Raw genomic sequence first — 27,159 nt, 5'->3', positions numbered from 1 at the left:
GATTTATATATTTAAAGAACTATCTCATATTCTCTATCTTCAGTTGCTGGCGATCTATAGCCTTTTTTATATTGTATCGTTACGTATAGTGAAATCTTTTTATGGCTGTATACTAGTTTTAAATAATATTCTGTGATCTTCTAGTTATTTTACTGTCCCTTGTTGACAGGTTTTTTTTATAGTTTACACGTATGTATTATGTATAACCTTTGAAAGTCAAGATATGGCTGAAATATTGCCGATGTGACTTAAAATCTTAACTCACTCAATTCTTCCGACCGAGTCAAAAGGTTCGGTTGCTCGTGATGTATACGTGAAGGGGGGTAACTCTTGATGTGTCATTCACAGATGTGATCGAAGCTCTTGTTTCGGCATTTACCAAAAAACGATATTTCGACTTAAATTGTCAAAAAGGCATTAAAGGGGGATTAGAAGTATACGCTTCTTCCTTACTGCTGTTAAATAACACAGATCCACCACTGCTTGGATGCATGTTTTGATAATATTGTTTCGTATTGTAAAGAATGCTAGTGTCAATATCTTCCTTTAAAAAAAAATGGAATTGATTGATCATTGCAGCAGCTGTATAGCAATTCACAGGCTATATCGACAATACAATACTGAGCATATATACCACCCATCCACCACCTTCTTTCGCTTTAGCTTTTGTTTTCATGGACAGCACACACACAACAAACACACCTACACACACACACACACACACACACACACAACACACACACACACCACCACCCTATAATGAATGACCAGTAGCTCACATTAGGTTACAGATGACAACGTATTTCTTCATTGACCAGAACGTTGCATTGGTGCGTGTTTTTCATCTTTTGTCAAGCCAAACCCAAGTTTAGTTCAACCAACAAGAGTATCAGAATGATAATGATTTCCGAGAGTCACAAAATATGCCAGATTCTTTTAAAGGTCACGTTCAATTTTCGTGGTTAATGATAAGAAAGTACATATGAAAAACGAATGCCACATATCATTATGATTTCTTTTGCAATAGTTGGCTAAAGTTGGTGTACGATCTAATTGTATATAACCATAATTAAAAGTTAAATAAGTGTCAGTGTGAGCACACTTTGAATTATGATAACAGTATGGTTTTTCCATATAGATCTAGTCGCTCTTAATATTTTTATTATTTACATTGTTGTCTGACGTACATCAGTTGTTTCAAATGCAACATGCTTCAAATACCGATGACAGCCCGTGAAAATCGGTAAAGTGTTGAACATGAATACTTGTTAACTTGTATATCGAGTAATAGCAACACATAGAACATTCAGTTTTGTGGGGCAGCGTGGCCAGAATATATTACATAACGCGTTGTTTTGACAGCAAATTGCTAATCTCGCTTCCGGGTTTGGCTAAACAACACCGCGCATGCGTAGCAGAAGGTGGAGAAGATGGCGGACAAGACGTCTCGGAGTACATGGCCGGGTGTTAAACCCGTGCCTATGAAACTCTTCGCCACTTGGGAAATAGAAAAGACCTCACCTAATTGTATACCAAGGTATGTCTTTAAAATTTAACCCCTTTACCGATACCTAATGCAAAAGGTGAACGCTCACGCAGGAAATTATTGACAATACACAAAGTATTTTCTTGACTTTGCAGCTATTCACATGCATAGGTTTAATAAATTTGCAGTGGCCTGCTGGTAATATATCAATTACAATATGCCTATAAATACCAGACAAAACATGCCCGTAACGTGTCATATGAATTTGAAATAAATGCATCCAGCATGTTGCGTTTGTTGGGCGGAATGTCTAGCGTTAGAAGGCAGACGACATGCATTCATTCAATGTCAATGGGAACCAAATGAATCAGCTGTCACTCGATAGTAAGATAATTTAAGGTGTGTAAATGTACATTTGCGACTTAACGTTCTTCACTAAATCTATATCGTCATCGTTATGTATATTGTGTTGTTTGTACTGGTTCAGGCAGGAGTCATAATTTTGCAAGGCACGAAAACTATTACATAATGCGAGTGATAAGATTGGTCATTGACCATGTGACCCCCTGTTGCTCTGGTCTCCTTTATGTCAAAGCTTATAAGGTAGATTATCGTGGTATTCGATTTATTTTTTGTCCTGTTTAGTTAATTTAGAATATAGGCCTATTTTAGTTCACCATAAGTATGTTAAGTTTAAGATTGTAATTGACCAAATCTTTTTAAAGTTTGATAACTTTTTGTGGCTTTCTATTTGTAATTTATTTAGAAATAAATTTTCTACTGAGTTGCCATTTAGCTGGTAGTCCTCAAGCAAATGTCACTGGCTCTTCCTGAATTGTACCAGTATTAGACAAGCTTATATAATCATGATATAATTTCAAATCTTGTTGTTTGAGATATGTATCGAGATTTCAGGAAGAACTACATTATTATTTGATGTGACTGAAATGTTGGTAGTGGGAAATCAAATAGTTTTATCTAGCTTTAATCATGAATATATGTCAAGGAGGACAAAAGACATTGTGATTTTATTTGCCTGACTACTGAAGTTCTATTTTTAGCATTGACCTATCAGTGTTTTCCCAGGCCTGTCAGACAGTCATGATGACTTAAATTGCCCTTAAATTATAGTTGCTGTTAAAGAAAAATGCTTCCAAAACAGTCAGACCTAAAAACACCAAACAAATTTTATATAGGTCATTCTAAGAAACAAAGATCTGGCCTTGAATACATACATTTTATCTGTGTTTATTATCCTGTCTGAAAAAAAGTACTGTGGTTCCAATTACCTGGTTGACCATAATTTAGGATGTCAACCATAAGTTGGTCTGAGTAATTATTTTACTGGTTCCTAACAAAGCAAGGCTGATTGGCGTACAACATGTATTCTCTCATGAAATGTGTGATATTTTGTGAAACAAACATTAATAAAGTGCGCCTACCTTGCTTTCCTATCAAGAAATTTGGGATTCTGGGTTAGAAAAGGTCCCCAGCAGCCTTTGCTTGTTGCATGCAGCATCTTAATGGATTGGGTTGTTTAGGATCAGTGACTTGGTTGATTGTGTCTTCGTTCTAGGATTGGTACTGTTTGTGAAACCTGTTTCTGGTGTCTCTCCCCCCACCCCTTGGTATTCCTGGAATATTGGTAAAAATCATCCTAAGCCAATACTCACTCACACACTATCTCTCCAGAGTGGTAAATGTCTAAGATCTGTATCACTTTGGGCTTTCATCCAACATAAAGCTGACACTTATATATAACTGAATTACTTTTCAATACCACATTAACCAAACTCACTTAATCACTCATAGAAATGTTCATCTTCTCTTTTTTACAGAAAATTCATAGCATTATGACTGTTGTAAGACTATGTTAGGGTAGTCCTGGTGCTGAGATTACCTTGTGGAATGAGACCCAGGTATTTTATGAGTATTAGTTGAAATTAATAAGTATCCTTGAGGTTTTTGTCTAATGTATCTTAATGTAAGGAGGACTTCATAAAGTTTTAATGCCCAACAAGAATCTCTTGGCTTTCTTCCCAAGTTTAAAAGAAAACAGTGATATTCAGTGACTTGTCACAAGGACTATTACTTCTGGAGTGGTCGCTAGAGGACAAGTTAAAAAAGCATCCAGCTGTCTTGCATTGAAATCGGAAGATGGCCAACACCAAAGTGCTCATTAGACAAGGAATTCTTCTACCCTACAGCATCTATTGTATAATGCATACCTGTGAGAACACAGACTTGGGCCTCTGCCTAGAATTTGAATTCACAGACCACTCAAAGGTGCAGCCACTTTCTGGCATTCAGCTCATGAATGTGTTCAGTCTGTAGTAGGTAATAAATACAGCTGAATCTGACACAATATAAAACCTTTTTGTTGAATTATTTGAATTTGATGATGTCTTGTCTTGTATATTTTGTCGTAGATGGATCTGGAACCTATTTCGAATGTATAGTTTCTGTCATGCAAATACCATAAATATTGTAGCGTATCTCTGCTGGTAATGCACATTTCAACTCTGACTCAGGATTAGAAACACACTGTCGGGAGGACATGCTTCCATATTTCCACATCTTGAGTCAGAGAATAACCTTCACCGAGCTAGGAAGACCAAAAGCATGATGTTATTGATTTGGGAATCATTGAATGTGAATAAAAAACGTAAGTGGTGCAGGTGTCATACTGTCTGCCATGTTTGTCAGTGTGTAAATGTAGGCATCAGCTACGCTCAGGGGATCAATAGCAGCATGTTCAGTGTAGCAGGGGAATACATGCTTGCAAAGGTGATAGGGAGATTAATGATACGGGTGTCAAATGTAGTCCTTCTGTCAGCGATGTTGATGTTGAATGGAGACTGTAGATTAGTAGTACGGATTTTGTGTATCTGATTCGATTTTTTGGTGGGTGCATTAATAATAAGTATCATCATATATCTCAGTTGCTGGATGGAGAGTCCTGCCTGTAGGTGTTAGGAGAACTCATTATAGTTTGATGTATTGCAAAGGCCAGGATGTCTTTGTCTTGGTGTACAGATTTTATCGTAGAAAATGGTTGGGTTGGAATGTTTACATGAAATAAATGAAATATTGTCAGTTTGATGTCACTTATTTATATACACATGTTGTTCGCAGATTAAGTTTGTGATTGTTTCTTTGTTCATTTGGCCGACGCATGCTTTTTACTTTTATTTTTCACATTTATTATTCATGTGGAATGCATATAAAAATTTGAAATGGAAAAATCAGCAAACTTGTCAAAAGTAGTGTTTCATGAAATTTTCAGATTTATGGTTTGGGGAAACCAGAATGTTTCAACTGCACTGCTGCCATTATGTAAACAGACCATTATTCCTACAGCCTATGTATTTACCAACTGAAATGAGGATTGGGTGGATACTGTGACCAAACTGATTACAGGTCATCATACCCCAGCAGTGTTTAAAATTAAGCATGGGAGTCTAGGAATCATTGTCATTACCAAAATGTACAAGACTACATATTTTAGGGGCCCCCTAGATTTGAATACTACAGGAAAATATCTTAAGGACTCATTCTATTCTTCGATCCCTGACAATGTCCATGGTCAGTGGATAGAGCAATCCCCAGCCTCGTTACACCAACAGTTGTTAAAAGATGGTACTTATTGTTTCTCTGCTTGGTGTTTGTTATTAAGGGGATGACACAAAGGCTGGTCAGCACTACTGTGTCTGAGTCTGTGGCATGGTGTCTCAGTGGGCTTGTACTATAAAACTGTCATAAGTCCGATCTAGTATGCATGTCACTATATAAGTGACATAATCTCGAATATAATGTTAAACACCATTTTACCACACGACTTCTCCCTCTGCTTTGATGTGGAATATTGCCCAAATGACACAGAATACGTGCAAATTAAGCATTAAAGCAAGCAGTCCTTATCACACAAATGTCAAAAGTTATAGATTTAGGTTGGTTGGTTTGTTGTTTTACGTCGCACTCAGCAATATTCCAGCTGTATGCCGGCGGTCTGTAAATAATCGAGTCTGGACCAGACAACACAGTGATAGATAACACAAGCATCGACCCACGCAATTGGGATCAATGACATGCATCAACCAAGTCAGCGAGCCTGACCACCCGATCCCATTAGTTGCCTTTTACGACAAGCATAGTCGCCTTTTACAGCAAGCATTGGGTTGCTGAACATGCTGAAGACCTATTCTACCCCGGAACCTCACGGGTGTGCAAGACTTTGGTGTAGACTTGACAGTACATGTGATTCCAGAAAAACCCACTCCTGGTCTGAAACTAAAGGTACATCCTGGGAAAGCAAAGTTTTAAAAGTGTCTATAGATTTAGGGGATCCCATGATTCAAATACTGCAGAAGAGTAACCCTCAATGGCCCAGACCCTTTAATCTATAAACACATACACTGTGTTGTTATGTTGTGGTGTTTATTCAGGCAAATGTGATATTGTCACCTGTCTGTCGTGTGTGCTAATCACAGGTTGATATTACCTGTCTGGTGTACATGCAGTTTAATAAACATGTCATTGATTGTCTTACTGTGTACTATTGCCAAGACTAAAGATATCATCAAACTCTGTCTTGTGGCAAGTGATGCTTGTTCAGATATGGAAGTAACACTGATTATCAGATAGGGGTCAGTGACAAGGGTTTGGTGATAACACAAGATCAGCTGTTGTTCTCCACACATATGTAATGATACCTATTTCATGATCAAATCAGTTTTACAGTTTTGTTGCTTCACACTACACTCAGCAGTATTCCAGTTATGTGATTCCAGCCAGGGTAGAGGCGGCACGGGTGTCCCAGTCGTCAAAGGTACTGCGATTCGCTGTGCAGAGTTGTGTCCCTTGGGCACGCCAGAAACCTATGATTGTGGGTTCTAATCCAAGTTCGCCCCGATTATGTTTCTCGGTTTGTCAGCACCATACCTGTGCTCATTGTATCACCGAAGTTGTAAATGTTTGAGACCTGCATCACTTTGGGTTTTCCTCCCACATTAAGCTGACACGCCATGATATAGCTGGAATAATGTTAAAAGCGGTGTTAAACCTAACTCACTCACTCACTCATGGGTTTCACCAATGTGATAACCACCGAAGTCCTGCATCACTTCCGCCTTTCCTCCAACATTAAGCTGACATGTCATGGTATAACTGGAATACTGTTCAAAGTGATGTTGAACCCAACTCACTCGCTCACTCATGGTATTTGTGAAAAAAGAGCTCAACGTAAACTTTGTGGAATCCAACTCCAAAGTGACAAGGAAACCTGCTGACATGATTCATATCTAACTATATTAATCAGACTACAGTCTCTAAATTGAATACAGGAAACAGTAAAATCCTTGTGGCACATCTTAAAGGCACATTGTGTACAGCTTGCTTGAAAGCATGGTACACAATTTTCATGATGTTAGCATTTTAATGTAGCTTAGTCACATGACTTCAACACATCCTTGGTGCAGTATTACCCTCATTTCTGTGAAGGAGTAGGTTTCCGACTTCCTGCTTGCCTCACCTACCTGTGCTGCCGGAGATCCACTGCAGGGCGATGCCAGTATTGTTGCTGTATGGAGATATCAGTCCAACCAGCTGCTGCCAATCCTGTACATTCCCTGTTGTCTGGTGTAATATTCGTCTTTTGATACTTTTAAAACAATCTTGAAATTGCAATGTGAAATGAGAGTTTTGGTAAAAGTCTTCATCCAATGGCTATGTATTAACACTCGATCTTAGAAAATGTATATTTGGGATTCTGGGTTAGCATTGTTCTCCAGTCACCTGTGCTGGTCATTCGACCAACTTCATGGATTTGATGGTCAGCATGTCAGGCTCGGTAATTTTGTTGATTGCTGGTCATCGTACCCTGACCCTATGGATTTGGGCTCACAATATCAATCACTTGATTGTCTTGTCCAGACTCCATTATTTACAGGCCTCTAACATTTTGCGAGAATATTGCTGGGTGTGGTGTTAAACAACAAAGAAACATAACATGACAGGAACTCACTGTAAACTGGTTGTGTTGCAATGAAAGCAAGTATGTTTGTATTGTAAAACAATGAGGTTCAGATTTTAAGGAAACAAAGGTCATGGGGTCAACATTTTAGACACATTACTTGTTCAATGTTATACAGTTTATGAGTCTCATGTTATGTAAAGTGTATATTTAAACAGCATGACATATCTGATAATCAGATTATGATATCCCTATAAAAAGTGTTTTTCTTCTTTAAATATGTTTCTTTTCAATTCAGTATATGATATTACAGAGTTATACATTGAGTAGCATGTCATGTGGTATACTTATTAGGTGTAGGTTACATACCTATACAGCAGACAGCAAATTTAAGTTGGCTACAGGTGTACAACAATGTTTACAAATGGTGAAACGGGCAGGCTATGTTATGTTGCAAATTAACTTAGGAAGGTCAAATTAGAAATTAACTTTAATTTGAGTATTTATATATTTAAATTTTGTTTTAGATGAACATGATGGAGTGTTGGTCAATTTACTATGTTAACTGGACAAAATAAATGCAAACTCAGTTAATTTCCTCTCATCTATTCTGTGGGTCAGGTGTGTTTGATTGGTGAAAATTTGTGTATTCATAAACAAACATGAAAACAATACCTATTCATGTTTTTGTGTTTGTCATGTGCTGGTGTATGAATGTATTATCATGTTATGCACCTGTCTTTTCATTTGTACATCATACATAATATCACGTTACCGAGCAGCCTCTGTCTGTGTACGTGTTCTCATTCCTGACATAATCTATCAAGCTCAACTATGTGCTTCAATTTTCAAAAGTCTCTAGGTTCCCAATCCTGTTCCTATTCCTGACCAAAGTTATGGAACTCTTTACCATTTGTTTAGCACAACATGTCAGGCTTTCTTCTCTCCAAGTCTCCAGATCCAGGGTAGAATAGGACTTCAGCAACCCATGCTTGCTGTAAAAGGTGACTATGCTTGTCGTAAGAGGCGACTAACAGGATCGGGTGGTCAGGCTCGATGACTTGGTTGACACATGTCATCCATATCCCAATTGCGTGGATCGACGCTCATGATGTCAATCACTGGATTGTCTGGTCCAGACTTGATTGTTTACAGATCTGTAATATTGCTGACTGTGACGATAAACAACAAACACACACAAACATCCAAGCCCCCAAATGAAACTTGAGGAAAGTGTGTTGCACAACTCCTACGTTGCTCAATGAGCAGCTACCGAGTAAATGGTTGTTAAAGTGTGACAAGTGGATTATTATTATAGTTATTATTATAATTAGGGCTCCAAGCCGAAAGGCTGTAGAGCCCTATTGTAATCGTTCGATTTATTATTATTATTATTATTATTATTATTTATTATTATTATTATTATTATTATTATTTATTATTCCGCCGATTTTTGTACCTGCCCTAGCAAAATAACCGCTAGCTCGATTTTGTTCACATTTTGTGCGTGTTTGTAGACCGTTGGGTACTAGTGCCCGCCAAAAAGCCAAGCCCATAGGCCCAAAGGCCAAGGGCAGATAACTGAAAAACAAGTATTTTTTGACGATATACTTTGCCCTGTTGCTCCACAACCGTTTGTCCGTTTACTTTGAAACCTTGCATGTATATGATGCTTGAGCTGCTTGACATTTTTTGTTCTTTGACTTTGGTCATTGGACACGTGGTTCGGCAACCATATTGGATTCAAGGTTTTCAAAGGGTGTTTGGGGTACCTGTCTTCAAATACTATCTCCTCTGAATCCACTGCATGAAAAGCTTTCAAACTTTCTGAGAATTGTCTCCATACAGAACACAACAAATCAGCATAGCCGTTTTTGGATATCTTTTGTAGTTGCGGCCATATTGGATTTTGAATTTTATCATTTTTTTCACCGAAATTTTACCTTTAAGATCATAGCTTGTAAGGTTCTTAACAGAAACTATTGAAAGATTGCATGAAGTTTTGAGACTATATGTAGCTCATTTTGTCCTGGGTTGCATACTGAAAGCACCACTGCTTGGTGTGGTAGTATTTGATTTAAGTAAAAAAATCAGACTTGAGTACAAATACTGAAGGAAGCGCCTCATAAATCTACCATACACCCCCATTCACTGGCTTTGCAGATATCCAAGCGTTCTCCACAGACTTGTTCAATATTGTGTGTACTACCCTTGACGACCAGGATCAGAATTGGCCTTTCTCAACCGATGCTTGTCTCAAGAGGCAACTATGCTTGTCACAGGAGGCGACAAATCCGATTGGGTGGTCAGACTCGCTGGCTTGATTCTTCATTTCTCAATTGCCAATTGCTAGGGTACCTTATTTTTGACGGCGTTGTTTAAAGCAAACCATTTGCGGATTAGAATATGGTCGAGGTCGGAAATTGGTTTAGTACACTCTGGGAAACTGTGGCACACGCCAATTTGGTAATGTCCTGCAAACGGTGACTATCTTTTGACGGAGTTGGTGCAAGCAAACTATATGCGGATTCGAACATGGTCAAAGTCAAACATGAGTTAAGAACACACTGGGACACGTGTGGTGATGTCTCACAAGCGGTTCATTACATTTGATGGCGTTGGTACAAGCAAACCATATGCGGATTCGAACATGGTCGAAGTCAAACATGAGTTAAAAAAACACTGAGACACATGTGGTGATGTCTCACAAGCGGTTCATTACATTTGATGGCGTTGGTACAAGCAAACCATATGCAGATTCGAACATGGTCGAAGTCAAACATGGGTTAAGAACACCCTGGACACGTGTGGTGATGTCTCACAAGCGGTTTACTACATTTGATGGCGTTGGTACAAGCAAACCATATGCGGATTCGAACATGGTCGAAGTCAAACATGGGTTAAGAAGACACTGGGACACATGTGGCGATGTCTTGCAAGTGGTTCCTTACATTTGATGGCGTTGGTACAAACAAACCATTTGAGGATTCGAACATGGTCGAAGTTGGAAATTGGTTAAAACATCCTGGGACACCCAGGTCAATTTAGTAGTGGTGATGTCTCACAAGAGGTTCTTTACATTTGATGGCATTGGTACAAGCAAACCATTTGGGGATTCGAACATTGTCGAAGTCAAACATGGTTTAAGAAAACACTGGGACACGTGTGGTGATGTCTCACAAGCGGTTCATTACATTTGATGGCGTTGGTACAAGCAAACCATATGCGGATTCGAACATGGTCGAAGTCAAACATGGGTTAAGAACACACTGGGACACATGTGGCGATGTCTCACCAGCGGTTCATTACATTTGATGGCGTTTGTACTAACAAACCATTTGAGGATTCGAACATGGTCGAAGTTGGAAATTGGTTAAAACATCCTGGGACACCCAGGTCAATTTAGTAGTGGTGATGTCTCACAAGAGGTTCTTTACATTTGATGGCGTTGGTACAAGCAAACCATTTGGGGATTCGAACATTGTCGAAGTCAAACATGGTTTAAGAAAACACTGGGACACGTGTGGTGATGTCTCACAAGCGGTTCATTACATTTGATGGCGTTGGTACAAACACACCATATGCGGATTCGAACATGGTCGAAGTCAAACATGGGTTAAGAACACACTGGGACACATGTGGCGGTGGCGATTTAGTATTGGTGATGTCTCATAAGAGGTTCTTTACATTTGACGGTGTTGGTACAGGTAAACCCTTTGAGGATTCGAATTTATGAACGAGGTGGGAAACAGGTTTAGCACTTTATCTCAGCAATGCGACAGGAACCCGGGGCCCGGACGAACGCAGAACGCTAATCCGTTTGACTGGAGCCCAACTGACAAAGAAGTTACAGCCTGTTAAAGAGTCACCAAGCCGAAAGGCTCTAGAGTCCCCTTGTAGCGTTGGATTTAATATTATTATTATTCCGCCGATTTTTGTACCAGAGCTAGAAAAATATCCACTGGCTCGATTTCGTTCAAATTTAGTGTGTGTATGTAGACCGTGAGGTACTAGTGCCCGCCATAAACCCAAGGCTGTAGGCCCAAAGGCCAAGGGCAGATAACTAAAAGAACATAATATTTGGAAGATGTGTTTCGCCCTATTGCTCCGCAACCGCTTATCCGATTACTTTGAAACCTTGCATGTATCTGCTGCTTGAGCTGCTTGACATTTTTTGTTCTTTGACTTTGGTCATTGGTTACGTGGTTTGGCAGCCATTTTGGATTCAAGGTTTCCACAGTGTCTTTTGGGTACCTGTCATCAAATGCAAACAACTTTGAGTCCACTGCATGAAATGCTTTCAAACTTTCTGATAATTATCTCCATACATAACACATCAAACGTTAATAGCCGATTTTGGATATCTCTTTTAGTTACGGCCGTATTGAATTTTGATTTCGATCATTTTTTTCAACGAAATTTTGCTTTAAAGATCATATCTTGTAAGGTTCTCCACAGAAACTATTGCAAGTTTACATGAAGTTAGTGTGCCATATGCATCTCATTTATTGTTATTGGTTGTATGCAAAAAGTAACACTGCTTGGTGGTAATATTTGATTAATATTTGGGACACCCCTGGAACACGCCAATTTCGTAGCGGCGATTTCGGGTGACTATCTTTTGAGAGAGTTGGCACAAGCCAACCTCTTATGGATTCGAACATGTTCGAGGTCGGTAATGGTTTGAGAACTGACCTGGACACCCTGGCACACACCAATTTCCTTGCGACGATACCCTGCAAGTGGTGCCTACATTTGATGGATTTGGTTCAAGGAAACCCTTTGAGGATTCGAACATGGACGTTTGGGCACAGTGTTACTTGGAGCCCGCCATTGCTGCTTGCAGCTTTAATTTGTTTTATTATCATCATCATTGTCAGTTAGGCATGACATCAAATAGACCGGAAATCGAAGTGCCTTTTTAATGATTTCATCTCAGAGGTTTGGAAATCAACAAAATGATCACTTGCCTTGGGCATGTTAGGGCAAGCAATCCGTCAAAATCTACTTGTCTGGATCTGGAGTTGAAGGCCCTGGAATATCATACACACAGAATTATCTAGGTTGTTTGTTGCATTTCATGGCCATCTGTGTAACAACTGAGTGAGCACTGTTTTGTTTCAGTTCTCGAATCCTGTTCTAATCAACAAATTTCACACCCTGAACATGTTGAATATGAAGTTACAATAAGTGCTACTATGCATAGGAATATTAATTTTGTTTAATCATGACTGAAACTGACTTCTATTAAGATGAATGAGTGAATTACAATGTTGATTTTTTTATGTGATTCCAGTGAATATTGAACTTGTCCACAGGACCACTAATATTCTTAAATCTACTTGTCTACAGTGTTAATAGATTGGGTCAGCCAGGTATACTCCTGATTTAACATTGGTATGGATTCACATTACAGAGAACACATCTTCCCACTCTCCCGGGCCATGACAACTGGACCCGTCCACAAACTGATCTTAGCGCTAAGACTATGTCCTATGATATCACCATGATAACCCAAGTTACCACAGCCTTGGAACTAAAATCTCTTTGTGGAATGTGCCTTTGTATCCAACTGATAGCAATACTGTTCATATTATGATGCAGTTATGTCAATTATGAATACAATGAAACTTCAGAAACTGATGTTGATGACAATGTTACCTATTAATAGTATTATTTGATTGTTTCTTATTTAACATCCTACTCAGCAATATTCCAACTATATGATTGCAACATATAATTAAGTCTGAACCAAATGTACTGGTGGTTGATAGTATGAGCAACGTTCCATGTTTGTAGGTGTACGATGACTCACAATAGGCCAAGTCACCCGGCCTGTTTGTCTCATCTTGGACTATAGGCCTATAGGACTATTGGAGTTCTAACCCAGAATGAATCCCCCAAGGGGTGCCTGCCTAATGATTTTGCCACTGTTGTCGATGCATGTCATCGATCCCAATTGCGTGGATTGATGCTCATGATGTCAGTCACTGAATTGTCTGGTCCAGACTCGATTATTTACAGAGCGCCGTGGTATAGCTTGAATTGTCTGTTGTCATATAGATTTAATTTAGGTCACAACCTTTCCTGTTAATACAATACAATATATACAATTATTTGAGAAGGAAGAAAACCTGAGCATTTGTAAATGTTGCTGTCCTGTCAACATGTTTAATGATCTGCAATTGTTTGAGAAGGAAGGAAATCCAAGCTTGTGTAAATTTTAAATGTTGAGTATGGAGTTACCGTGGTTACTGGATCTGACATGCCAAATAATCAGATAATTGTCCTATTAAAATTAATAATGATTTTGAAGTTAATGAAATAAGAGTTCTGGATGAGTGAAATGAGAACTCAGTTATTTGTATTATAAAATATAACTGTGTTGTTCACTTCCCAAAATGCTGTGACATTATCCATTTTTTGTGTTGCATCAAAACTGCATATTTGGACAAATATGCTAATTTTGTGTTAATACTTTCACAATCACCAAATGACATAACTCTGTGATTGCTGAAAAAGCACATACCTTCTTCGCGTCTCTAGGTATATTTGAGTTAGTCAGCATTAATTATCTGTCGATTTATCAATTTCTTATTACTATGGTATAGGTATTTGTTTTGTTTACCCCTGGATTGGATGTACCTGTTATGGAACATACGTTAAAGAGAATCGTCAACAGGGAATACTGGTGTTCATCACACATATTACGAACTTGCCTTGCAGGGGATTATGTCACGTTTTTCTCAGCTTGTATGAACTCATCACTCAGCATTACACATACCGAAACAATATAGCCAAATACCTTGTCATCAAATAGTAACTCACATGAATGGATTATATGAGATTTTCACTATGCACAGCTCATTTTGGGCGAGAGGTTTCAGTAAGATTATATGAGATTTTCGCTATGCACAGCTCATTTTGGGCGAGAGGTTTCAGTAGGATAATTAGATTTTGGTAGAAAACAACTAGTCTGTCTAAATTTTCACTAATCTCGGACTTACAGACATGTGGCCATGGCCGTGCTCCACAAAGCGATCGCAGCACTAAGGTGATCGTAACTCTCATAATTTTACGTACTTTCGACTGTCATAGCGCTACCTTTGTTTTGTGGAACAGAGCCCGGGTCTGCTTAGTTACGTTACTGTCATACTTTCAAAGTACCATGAGAATAGTGAAGATCCAGGTAGAGAATAGGTCTTCAGGAACTTGTGCTTGCCATAAGAGGAGACTGTACTTGTCGTATGAGGCAACTAACAGGATCGGGTGGTCAGGCTAGCTGACTTGGTTGATGCATGTCATCGTATCCCAATTGCCTAGATCGAAGCTCATGATGTCAATCACTGGAATGTCTAGTCCAGACATTATTTACAGACCGCCGTCAAATGGCTGGAATATTGCTGAGTGCGGCATTGAACAACAAGCAAACAAACGAACAAAGTACCAGGAAGACATTTCTGTAGTATTTCTCCAGTATTGAATTTGAATCTTATGTCCTCTGGTTTGATAACTTAATTGTTATAGTGGGTAACATGTCAACATTGTCATGGCTTTGATGGTTTTTGGCGACTAATAGACCAGAGATTGAGGAAATCCATTATCAAAGAGGACACAAATTGTAGCAAGTTGCAACTTGCTTTTCCTGACCAACATCTCGCAGGAGTCATTTGTTATGGTTTAGGAGCTGCTCGAATACCTCGCTAATTTGGGAAGCTGTTTCAACTGAATTACATATTTCAATTATGGTGATAAAATGCTCAGTTGGCATATAATGGAAACAAGAAATGGATGGAAAGGCAGTGTAACAAATTGATGCGTCAATAGCATGAGCTTTAATTTTCTTAATGCATGGAAAGTCGTATGAGGACAACGATGAACGGAAATTAGTTTTTTGGCTGGAACTTCCCGCTGTGAAAGAATATTAGTAAAAAGGTTTTTGTCTGATTTGCTGTGTAAGAGCGCCATGTGGTAACTGCAGATGAAGTTTTGGTTGCCAGATTAAGATTGTCTCAAATGTGACTGATATGGTTGCAGCCATGCTGGTATGTACACAATGTAGAAGCCCGTTTGTAATATTAGTGCCAGTGTAGCAGTAGACCAATTGTCGGGGGTAATTTGATGTATAATAGGGATAATAGATTGGAAACAGACTCTGTTGTGTGTAGTATTATTATCTGTGAAGACAGGAGTTTTCAGCTTCATTTACTTGTTAGATGTGAGAAATGTTTAGATCCATGTCTCAATCCTGCCACTACAGTTCCAAATGCCACTAAAGTATCCTGTCCTACTCTAATGTTTGAATTTGAGGATAAGTCAAGGGGTGCATGTCAGAATCATCATTGTATGATAGATTTAGAGATTTTCAGAAACCAACTTCACCCCCACCTAAATCCACCTACATCCACAACTTAAATTCTAACACTGCTATTCACATCTTATGTCATCTAATCCCTGAGATGAAGTCAGAGACTGCATATAGTGAGGTGATAATCTTGCTGTAGCTCTGTTCAAGGTCGACCTGCAGTGGTGGTTTTCTTCTTGATGTCATCTGTCAACATTTGCCATGTTTGGTGGCCGAGGTTTACCTTCCATCTCCAAGCAAATGCTATGTGTTGGTGGTGATGCATTGGCATCACAGGATGAGCAGCCTGTCAATAACACAAGGTTTCTAGAAGATTATGCAGTGCTCGATGCATGTTGGGAGATCCGGTGGCCACAAGTGCTGTTGTTATATTTGCACATATAGCTGTAATACTTCAAGTGATAGCCATGATTGTGATGATGGCATGAAACTCATCACTCACATCAAGTTGTGTGAGGATTAGGCTTCCAGCTCCGATTAGGTTTTTGCTGAACCATAGTTTTAATAATGAAAATACTTTTATTGAAATAAATAAATTGCAAGTGATACCAACCAATTATTTTTTTTCATTTATATTTCCATAAACCGAAATGGCCATGGCCACTTTAGAACAGCTGTTTACTGATTGCCTGTTAATAGACTGGGCAGGGCTTGTGTTGCATTTTTGCACAGGACAATTTCAGAACAATTTCACCGATTTCATACTTTTCTCTACAGTTTTTGTGTGTCAATGATTTATAAAAGCAGTCTGTGAAGTTATTATCGTTGACATATTTATTTATATGAATTGGTGATGGAAACCCCCAGTGTATCCAATGTTAGCCACTGCTCCCAATAATGGCCAAAGGTGTCAGTATCAGGATAAGAGTGAGTGAGTGAGTGAGTTTGGTTTAACACCGCTTTTAACAGTATTCCAGTCATATCATGGCGTGTCAGCTTAATGTGGGAGGAAAGCCTGAAGTGATGCAGGTCTGAGACGTTTACCACTTCAGTATGGTGCTGACAAACCTAGAAACATAATCGGGGCGAACCGGGATTCGAACCCACAATCATAGGTTTCTGGCGTGCCTAAGGGACGCAACTCTGCACAGCGAATCGTGGCGCCTTAGACGACTGGGCCACCCTTGTCCCCTATCAGGATAAGAAGTGTTTGATTCAGTGTCATTGACTTTTTGAAGTCCTGGGCAGCTTTTTTTTGTGGGGGGCTTGAGTCTTACACTCAATATTATATACCAATGGCAGGGGATATGAGTATTTCATGCTTGTTAAGATAATTACTGAGAAAGAGGTTTTTAACCTGTTAAATTTGAAATGGTACATGTAAAAAGATAATATAGTTTACCCTTATTTTAGAACCTGTGTTTAATTACTGTGAACAGAGATTTTGGAAAATGATCAGCACTTTTAAGGCTTGGATAGCCAATTCCTGGATCAGTTAAACAATTGGGCATAAAATATTGTTTTTGCAACTTGGACTTGTTGGACAAGAACTTAGGTTTAATAAATCTGTGGCCAAAGGACTACTTTGTGTTTTCATCATTTCATTTTTCAACATCTAAACGCATGCTACTGAAACACTAAGCCATTGATCCAAATAATGAAAACAAGATTGCCCTGACTCAGACTACCTTGCTTACTGCATATGTTACAGATTTCATACTTGACACACATCTTGTATTCCCGTGGGAATAATGTTTGAATGTAATAGTTTTGAATATGCAATAGGTGTTTCAGACATTTCTTTCATATCTTGAACAGTTTGTGTTTGTTTGTAACACAATGCAACGGGTCTGAAATAATCTCTAGCATAGTAAGGTCTGTCATAGCAAGTGGCTTTATTAGTCAAGGTCATTGAGAGTCATTGACTGATTTTCAGATTAAGAGGTTTCTTTAAATAACAGCCACTTGGATTTTTATCAAGGGACCAATCCAGACTGATAAATAGATGTTTCATGAAAGATGATTAGCAGTATTTCTTCATGTCCACTATCTCATTAAAATCAGTTCGTTTTTGCTGCCACAAAACAAAGATCTGATGACATCCCATTATGGGTCACGCCAGAACAACCTTTCTTCAGACGAATCGGCTTGTCACTTACCAGATCAGGAAAGTGACAATCAGAATGTGGTTTCTGATAATGCAACCTCGAATAGGTTGACACAGGGTATTCCGGGTTTTACCACTGATTACGTCAAAATCATCGTCTATCTCTTGCTTCAGTGTGTTAAGCATTGGAAAGAAAGAAACTTTCATAGCCCGTGGGGAAGTTGCAATCAGAATGTGTTTTCTAATGATACAACCTCGAATGGGTTGACACAGGGTATTCCGAACGACAATTACGTGTTTACCTCTGATTCCATCAAAATCATCCTCCATCTCTCGCTTCAGTGTGTTAAGCATTGGAAAGAAAGAAGCTTTGCATAGCCCGTCAGAAATCCTGCCTACAATCTAGGCCATCTACAAGACAGTCCAGAATGTTCTTTTGTTCACTTTTCAAATTTTTACTTGACGACTTTGTCAAAATAATTTTTAATAAGCATAGTCCAGAATGGAAGTAGCCAGTTTGAAACAAGTGTCATATAGCTCGAGAATGCTGCTTGCGATTGGCTAATATCGACTTCTTAGTCATTTTATTCGTCAGCCACAGTTTGTGAAAGGTTGTTCTCTGACGTGACCTGTTGTGGGATGTCCTCAGCGAGAACTAAAATGTGATTTTGATAGGGCTTTGTATTGCCACAAATTTTGTATTGTAATACATTCCTCTGTACTGCAACTCGCACTGCAATATATTGTGAAAGAAAACTTCTGTCCACTGTTTTATATTCTTTTACTTCCAAATTTAATCCCAGTATCCACTGTACAATCATACAGTGTTAAGCTTATTTCAAAATTTTGTGTGGGGTAGAATAGGTCTTCAGCAACCCATGCTTGCCGTAAAAGGTGACAATGCTTGTTGTAAAAGGCGACTAACGGGATCAGAGGGTCAGGCTCGCTGACTTGGTTGATGCATGTCATCGATCCCAATTGCGTGGCGTGGCTCGATGCTCATGATATTAATCACTGGATTGTCTGGTCCAGACTCGATTATTTACAGACAGACGTCATATAGCTGGAATATTGCTGAGTGCGGCGTTAAACAACAAACCAACCAAAAATCACGTTTTCACGTCCTTGTACGTATTAGGAATAATCGTCTCAGCAAAGGATGTCCTCAATGGTAATTTATACCATGGGTCAAGACATTGAATAAGGTCTCGAAATTCAGTCCACGACATTGTAGGGTCGCAGTCCTTTGATAATAAATCTGGCTACATTTTCATTTAGCAGCTGGGCTTGGTGTGAGTTATATGGGTATATTTTGCTGCTTGTAAAAACGTGAGATATTGTGGGCTGTGACGATGCATGAATAAAGGTAGGACAAGACACTGTTGTTTTGTCTGCAGTCATCTGGCTCCTGTCCACGGAAGTTGAAAGCATTGCTGGATGTTGACAAATTACAAGTTCCTCAGGCGCATATTACACTGACATTACAGCGCCGACAGATAGAGATGTTTTCATCAACCTTTCCATTAGATTTCAGCTTTTTTATGCTGAAATGTTGCCAAATATTGACAAATATTTGAAATCTGCTTGTTCCCTGTCCACCATTTCTAAACAAATCAAGGGAGGTAACAACGTAAGCTTGTAACTATTATGGTTTATCAAGAAGCTGTTCACGCAGTTTAGTCACAATGACATTGTAGGCAAGAAGATTGACAATATCAGTAGTTTTATGGGAGTTAAATTTGAAAAACAAAACCATTGTCAATATACCGGTATATCACAAACGTATCACAATACATAATTTACCTCAATTTTGTATTAAGGTTTATGGGTATACTGGTATTACCTTGCAGCCCTAGATTTTAATGAGATTGTTCATGTTTAAAACATAGGATTCCTGCTTCATTAGAGACTTGCTGGAAATCGAAAATATTGGTCATTCTAGTAATCACAGCTAATAGTATATATTACATGCTATATATCAAAACAGAAGTCTTATATAAAGGATGGCATAAAAAATCTGGCAAGTGCATTCATTGTCACAGATTGATATGTTGTTGATACATATTGCTCAGATACAGCGTAATCAAATCCCCATTGTTACCATAGTAACAAGTATGTGTTTCTCTGTGTGACCATGGCAACAATGGCATGTTATGGTTAACAAACCTTGACATGATTGTGAACTAGGATTACAAAGTCTGACCAATTTCCTCCTCTTCAGATTTTCTTGGTGAATGTATCAAGAGGCAGAAAGTGAAATAGATACAATTAGAAAAGTTTACAGGGTTTTCATTATACTTTTCTTTTGGTAACCATGGTAACATTTTGGACACTTTTGGACACTTTTGAAGTGTTTAGTATTTGGTCTAGACAGTATTTAGATAAGTTTAGTGTAAAATCAACACAGTTTTTTGTGTAGTTTTACCACAGTCTTTAGTGCTACCACTCTACAATGTTTTGTGTTGAATTTCCACAGTGTTTAGTGCTGACTTACCACAGTGATCAGTTCAGACTTACCACAGTGTTTAGTGTTGACTTTCCAGTGTCTGGTGTTGATTTACCAGTGTTTAGGGTTGAATTACCACAATGTTTACTTACCACATTGTTTAGCGCTGACTTACCAGAGTTTAGTACAGACTTACCACATTGTTTAGCGCTGACTTACCAGTGTTTAGTACAGACTTATCACACTGCTTAGTGCTGACTTACCAGAGTTTAGTGCAGACTTACCAGAGTTTAGTGCAGACTTACCAGAGTTTAGTGCAGACTTACCAGAGTTTAGTGCAGACTTACCACAGTGTTTAGTGCTGACTTACCACAGTGTTTAATGCTGACTTACCACAGTATTTGGTTTTAATTTTCCAAAATGTTTAGTGTTTACTTACCTCAATGTTAAGTGTTGATGTACCATGCCTGTCAGTAAATCAAGAAATAAATAGTCTTGCCCAATTAATGTGTAGAATTACCTAAGGTCTGTTACTTCTAATGACTTAGATAAGAGTGGTTTCTTGTGACATGTAAGTTTCGAATATATATGTATGGCGTAATTCATGTAATAAATCTAGCCTTGCTAACATGCACCATCTACTATTTGGCTATTTTCATGGGAACAGTTGTTGAGGAAGTTCCAACGACTTGGACAAGACGTGACATGTATATTGTTATCTCTTAGTTTTAGGGTCAGTATTTCAGCTGGAAAAATTGGAATAATACTTCTATTTTGAAATATTAAAAGGAAAAGCAGCTCTTCCATTCTCTAGATAGATCACTTGTGCATTTGTGATGATAATATGATCCTGTTTGCCTTTTGACATTACAGTGACATTATGTGGGTGGGCATGCATCTGCCCCCGCCATGCCAACCTGGCCCTATGCGAAGTTCTGTATTTTGCCTGTGTATGTCATTGGGTATATTTTTTTGCAATGAAAACGTATGCATAAATGGCAAGTGTGTTCATGATGCATATCCAAAGTGTATTTTGAAAAAAAATAAGATCCAATCAGCATTGTAGCATGGTAAATTATAGATTGGGGAGCTCAATAGAGCAATGGAGAAAAGTCTGTTAGAAAGCCTCAATTTGAATCAATTTTATTTTGTTCAGGTAGGTACAAATATGTACAGATATGTACCAGGGACAACTGCTGATTTTGTGGCTGGCAACACTTACAGAGAAGCTGCACAGCCTGTTTTTTGTTTTGCTTATCATGTCAGCCTGACATGAAGTGACATTATCAAACTTGAATTCCTGTAATACCTTGATGCTAAAAGATGAACTAATTGCCCCCTGGTTGACCCCGATCTTGAAATCCTCATAAGTGATAACTGGAATTAGAATTAATTTTCAAATGGGTATGTGTCATGGTTATAACCTTGTGAGGATGTAAGGTCAGGATAGATACTTGGTTGCCCTTCTTTCTGATCTGACTAATGGAGAAATGGAGATTGGGTGGTTGCTATGTGTAACCTGGACAGAGGTATATACATGATATATGGCCACTAGTCTGTTAGTCAGAGACTAGTAAAATCCAGAGGGACTGGTTGTTGGTTGCCACAATCTAGATATTATGCATAAAACACTAGTCTGAAATGAGCTCTGTACTTGTCATGCTTGTTGAATAAGACATATGGTGTCTTCCCCTGTTGGCTGAGTTATTCCCAGGTTGATAGTTGATCATGCTATCATCCACTAGTTGTGATATAAACAGGTTATCATTACAAAGCTGTGGTATTGCTTACTGATGCATGAAACAAGATGCACTTACTCGTGTTGTATCCCAATTGTGTAGGTCAATGCTCATGATGTCAATCACTGGACTGTCTGGCTCAGACTTAATTATTTACAGACCTCTGTCATATAGCTGGAATATTGGAGAGTGCTTCGTTAAACAAAAAAACCCATTAAAAATGTACTCATGTATGTCAGTGTTATGGAGACTGTTAATCAGTAGTGCAGAAGATAATCAATCCTACTTCATCTTGTATTCAAGGGCGAGAAACCCATCCATCATGTACATACATCTGTGTACTTCTTAATGGTGCTGGAAGTTGATGAAACTAGTGTCTGGTAGCTTGCTGATCTGTCATACAGGCCGTTGTAGCCGACTAGCCTATATCATTTGCAGCACATGAATCTTTTATTGATTCCCCGTGTGCCAAGACACAGATGACAATAGCTGCATGTTGGATTAAGTGGCTACAGGTGTGGAAGCGTGGCATGGATGAGAGGAAGTGTCTGGGTGAATGGCTGTGTCTAAGGGTAGTCCTGATTCTCGGGTGATGATTGGAGGTTTTAGGAAGCTTGAAGATTGGATTAGACAATCTCTTCAGATTGTGTTTTCATATATGGGGAAACAGGCCTCTGAACATCATGAAAGGAACATTTCTGTGGGTTTTATGAGTATTGATGGTTTTTTTCACAATGGATGTTTTTGCATGAATCATAAGGTATGACACATAGACATTATTATATGAATATGTGTGTCATACTGATTTTACAAAACGAGTGTCAGAATCCTAGCACTTCCCGAGTGAGAGTTAGGGTAATACATGAATTTATAATCTCAAACTCCCCAACTTCAACTGACATGCCTTTCTTGAACAAAACTGTTAACATTTTGTCCCAATCATCTTCTTATGTAAGTATAATTAATTTTGTAATCATCAACTTCCAGATTTACATTCACACTAACCTAGACTTGGGTCCCTCCCACGTCATTAAATTATTGAACAATATGTATTATCACACATTTCTCAGCTCATGATGATCCATGCATTCTATCCACAACAATTACCTTAAGCAAATTAATAATGAATTCTTATTCAACCATTGGAAAACATGCACATCTAATATTTGTCTTTGATTTGGCAAACTGCAGTCAAGCAGTTTGCTCTAATAATCGGTTTAAAAATCACCTTACCTGTGAAGAAACGGGTTAGAACAGGTATCCAGCAACCCATGCTTGCTGTAACGTCGACTATCCTTGTTGTAAGAGGCGACTAACCGGATCGGGTGGACAAGCTCGCTGACTTGGTTGATGCATGTCATCGTATCCCTATTGCGTGGATCATGTTGTCAATCACTGGATTGTATAGTCAAAATTTGATTATTTATAGACTCCCATCACATAGCTGGAATATTGCTGAGTGTGGCCTTAAACAAACAAAAATCACCTAAAAATAATCTGGTCTGGCATGTTTTCACTATCAGTACTTGATGGGCATGGGATTAACAATAAGGCGGATTCCAACAAAAGACATGGATTAAGTTAACTGACATCAAGCTGGTCCAAAGAATATCATTATCCTTAATTTGACAAAAGCCATCATAATCAAATATGTCAAGACAAATGAACACCTCAAACTGCACACTACCTGCGAAAAAATAGTTCATCAATTATAAAAATTCCAAATTTTTAAGATAAGTATTGCATTACCCCAACTGTTATGAGAAGAGAAACTAACTGTGCTTCACTAGACGGATGGTGTAGCAACACATTCAGCCTGATTAAACACTCATGTTCACTCTGCAGAGTGATGTGCCAATATAATATTGGGTGATTGGTATTTCATGAAATGTTTCACATTATCATGTCATGATCCCTGACTTACTGATATGTCGATTTGTTGTAATTATTGAGTCTCATGACTAACCATAATTTATTTATGGATCATGTGTGTTTGTAACCTATGGCCAGGTTATCAGGCTACTTCAGAGTTCATACCAAGGCCAAGCTTTATTATTCATTGACGTTGCATATACTTTGATGTTGTGCTAATTGAATGGAATGAATGCACCATGCTTCAGGTATCACTAGTTTATTACAATATGTACGTTATAGATGTAACGATACGTGGGGTCGTGATATGATATCTTCCCCATTACTATGGGTGTGATACGTTGCAGACTGCCTCCATGGTCTAGTGGATAGAGTGTCTGCCTGGAGAGCAGAAGGTCGTAGGTTCAATCCCCGGCCACATCATACCAAATGACATTAAAAGATGGTACTTGTTGTTGTCCTGCCTGGTGCTCAGCATTAAAGGGCTGAAACAAGGAATGGTCGTTTCGGGGTCAGTATACTGTGTCTGAGTGGGGTATTCATGTTGCACTGCGGCATGGTATCTCAGGAAACTCAGCATTTGTCAAGACTATTACAAGTAGCCACACACACACACGTGCATGCACATCGCTACATAAGTGCAATAACCTTGAACGCGACATTAAACCCCATTTCACCTCACTGATCAGATCAGATCCGATATTTTTCTTGCATGGCACGCTATATCATTACGGTAGTTAACCTATCAACTACTGCACACACCAATATAACTTGTAATGTAATGGACCGCCTCCGTGGTCTTGTGGTAGAGCGGAATGTCCAGGGTTCGATCCCCGGACGCTTCATACCAAAAGACGTTAAAAGATGGTACTTGTTGTGACCCTGTCTGGCGTTCAGCATTAAGGGGCTAAAACAAGGACTGGTCGGGTTGGAGTCAGTGACAGTGTGTTCCCGCTGGCTTTTGAACACTAAACAATTATCTGTCCCCTCCTGATTTTTGTCAGTCACAACTTTCAACAATTAAAATAGCGTATAAAAATGACCTGGATTTAATTCTCATTAAACATGACATTCTCTGAAATAACTTAGTAAGATCTACACATCATTCACACAAAGTTCAGTCACACTTTTCTCTTTTTTTTCATATTGCAAGACTAAGTCACTATTTCACCATGAAGCAAAGCAAAATGTTGTTTCCTTACACTAAAAGTACACAAGGGGAAACCCTGATGGTAACAGACAAGCTGAATTTTTTCAAAAATTATAGTTATTTGAATATTGTTGATGTTTGGTTCAACAACAAAGATTTATAAGGTACTTTATTTGCTGGTCCACAGGGAATGGCAGTCACATGAGTTACCAGTCCATGCCCAATTATACTGGTAAAAAACTGGTAATTACCAGTAAACTGGAACGCTGAATGTGTTGAATGTTTCACAATACAGGGGTCGTAAATTGTTTTATTATATCATGGGCCTTGTATCACCACTAATGTACATGCTGAAACAGGAAGCACGGGTGGCCCAGTCGTCTAAGGCACCACGATTCACTATGCAGTGTCGCGTCCCTTGGGCACACCAGAAACCTATGATAGTGGGTTCAAATCCCGGTTTGCCCCGATTATGTTTCTAGGTTTGTCAGCATCATACCTGTGCTCATGGGTTTCGCCGAAGTGGTAAACGTCTGAGACCTGCATCACTTCGGGCTTTCCCGCCACATTAAGCTGACACGCCGTGATATAACTGTAATACTGTTACACTCATTCACTCTCACTCACTCACTCACTCACTCACTCACTACATGCGGGAACAGTTTATTGAACCATATTTACTGTCATTGCTGATAAGTTCACGGTTGTTTTTGTAAACACAACCCCAATCATTAGAAAATGTAAATGTAGGTCAACATACTTAATACATTACTATAGTGTGGGCTCTTATACAACTTGTATATGTATGTGTGTATGAATTATTAGGTAGCACTTGGATTGATGACCACTCTGTCACCATGTATGCTCACAGTCAAGTTATACAGGAGCTTGTGGTTTCATTGATGTCCTGTGTCATAGTGGATTTCTTTACCCTTAAGATTGTTACTTTTGTGTTCTGTTTTTGCCCCTCTGAAAGTCACATGGCTGAAACTTTCCATCAACCATATCAGGTTAAAGTTTATCTGAATAATTAATTATGATTAATACAATGCTACCAGTATCCTCTATGCTGATACAACTGCCATGAACAATGCCCCTCCCAGGGCTACAAGTATCCTCTATGATGACCCGACCAGAACAAGGCCCCAGGGGTACCAGTTTCCTCTATGATGACCTGACCTGAACTATGCCCCTCCCAGGGCTACCAGTATCCTCTATGATGACCAAAAAGCGGCGTTTAACCCAACTCACTCACTCACTCTACGATGACCTGACCAGAACAAGGCCCCAGGGCTACCAGTATCCTCTATGATGACCTGACCAGAACAAGGCCCCAGGGCTACCAGTATCCTCTATGATGACCTGACCTGACCAGTGCCCCTTCTAGGGCTACCAGTATCCTCTATGATGACCTGACCAGAACAATGCCTCTCCCAGGGCTACCAGTATTCTCTATGATGACCTGACCAGAACAATGCCCCTCCCAGGGCTACCAGTATCCTCTATGATGACCTGACCAGAACAAGGCCCCAGGGCTACCAGTATCCTCTATGATGACCTGACCTGAACAAGGCCCCTCCCAGGGCTACCAGTATCCTCTATGCTGAAACACCTGACCTGAACAGTGCCCCTGCGGTCCTCCTGTACTGCCAGTCATGTGTGCACTGAACAAGCAAACCATATGATCTCAATCAGTAAAACATTAGTCACAGCAACCCTTGACACTGTTGTTGCCTCGCACAGATCAGTCCACAGCCACTGACGATGAAGGGTCTGACAGTACTACAGTCAACCTGATTGACTGTCAAGGCTGCTTACGCTCAGCTTCTAACATAGTCTGTCTTATGGTCCCTGGACTATATTATTTTCCCTTCCTCCCATCCCTTGCTGTAAGTCTGTAGTCCGAAATAAAGCAAGTCTTGATTTTCCATAGGTTCCGAATCTCCCATCTCACTGGGGCTCTTTTTCAATTTAAATGGAGTTGTTTGCTTCTGTCAAAATGATATTTTTTCATGAAGCTCAGAATTTGGTATTGCCATCTCCAATTTATAGTTCTTCTGGCATTCATATCAAATACAGGATT

At 39.1% G+C, this 27,159-nt stretch overlaps 1 protein-coding gene across 3 annotated transcripts in view; it reads left to right on the top strand.

The window, feature by feature from the left end:
- Positions 1-1,420: 1,420 nt before the first annotated feature.
- LOC139442483 (phosphofurin acidic cluster sorting protein 2-like) overlaps positions 1,421-27,159 on the top strand; it is a 133,504-nt gene continuing 107,765 nt past the window's right edge. For all 3 annotated transcript variants that reach the window (XM_071223294.1, XM_071223293.1, XM_071223292.1), the window contains exon 1: positions 1,421-1,537. In XM_071223294.1, coding sequence (XP_071079395.1) covers positions 1,431-1,537 — 107 coding nt within the window. In that variant the 5' untranslated portion in view covers positions 1,421-1,430. The remainder of the gene's footprint in view (positions 1,538-27,159) is intronic.

Source organism: Haliotis cracherodii, unplaced genomic scaffold (assembly GCF_022045235.1).
Source record: "Haliotis cracherodii isolate W230 unplaced genomic scaffold, xgHalCrac1.p SCAF_5, whole genome shotgun sequence".
NCBI classification, from domain to species: Eukaryota; Metazoa; Mollusca; class Gastropoda; order Lepetellida; family Haliotidae; genus Haliotis; species Haliotis cracherodii.
This window is presented reverse-complemented; position numbering and strand designations above follow the sequence as displayed.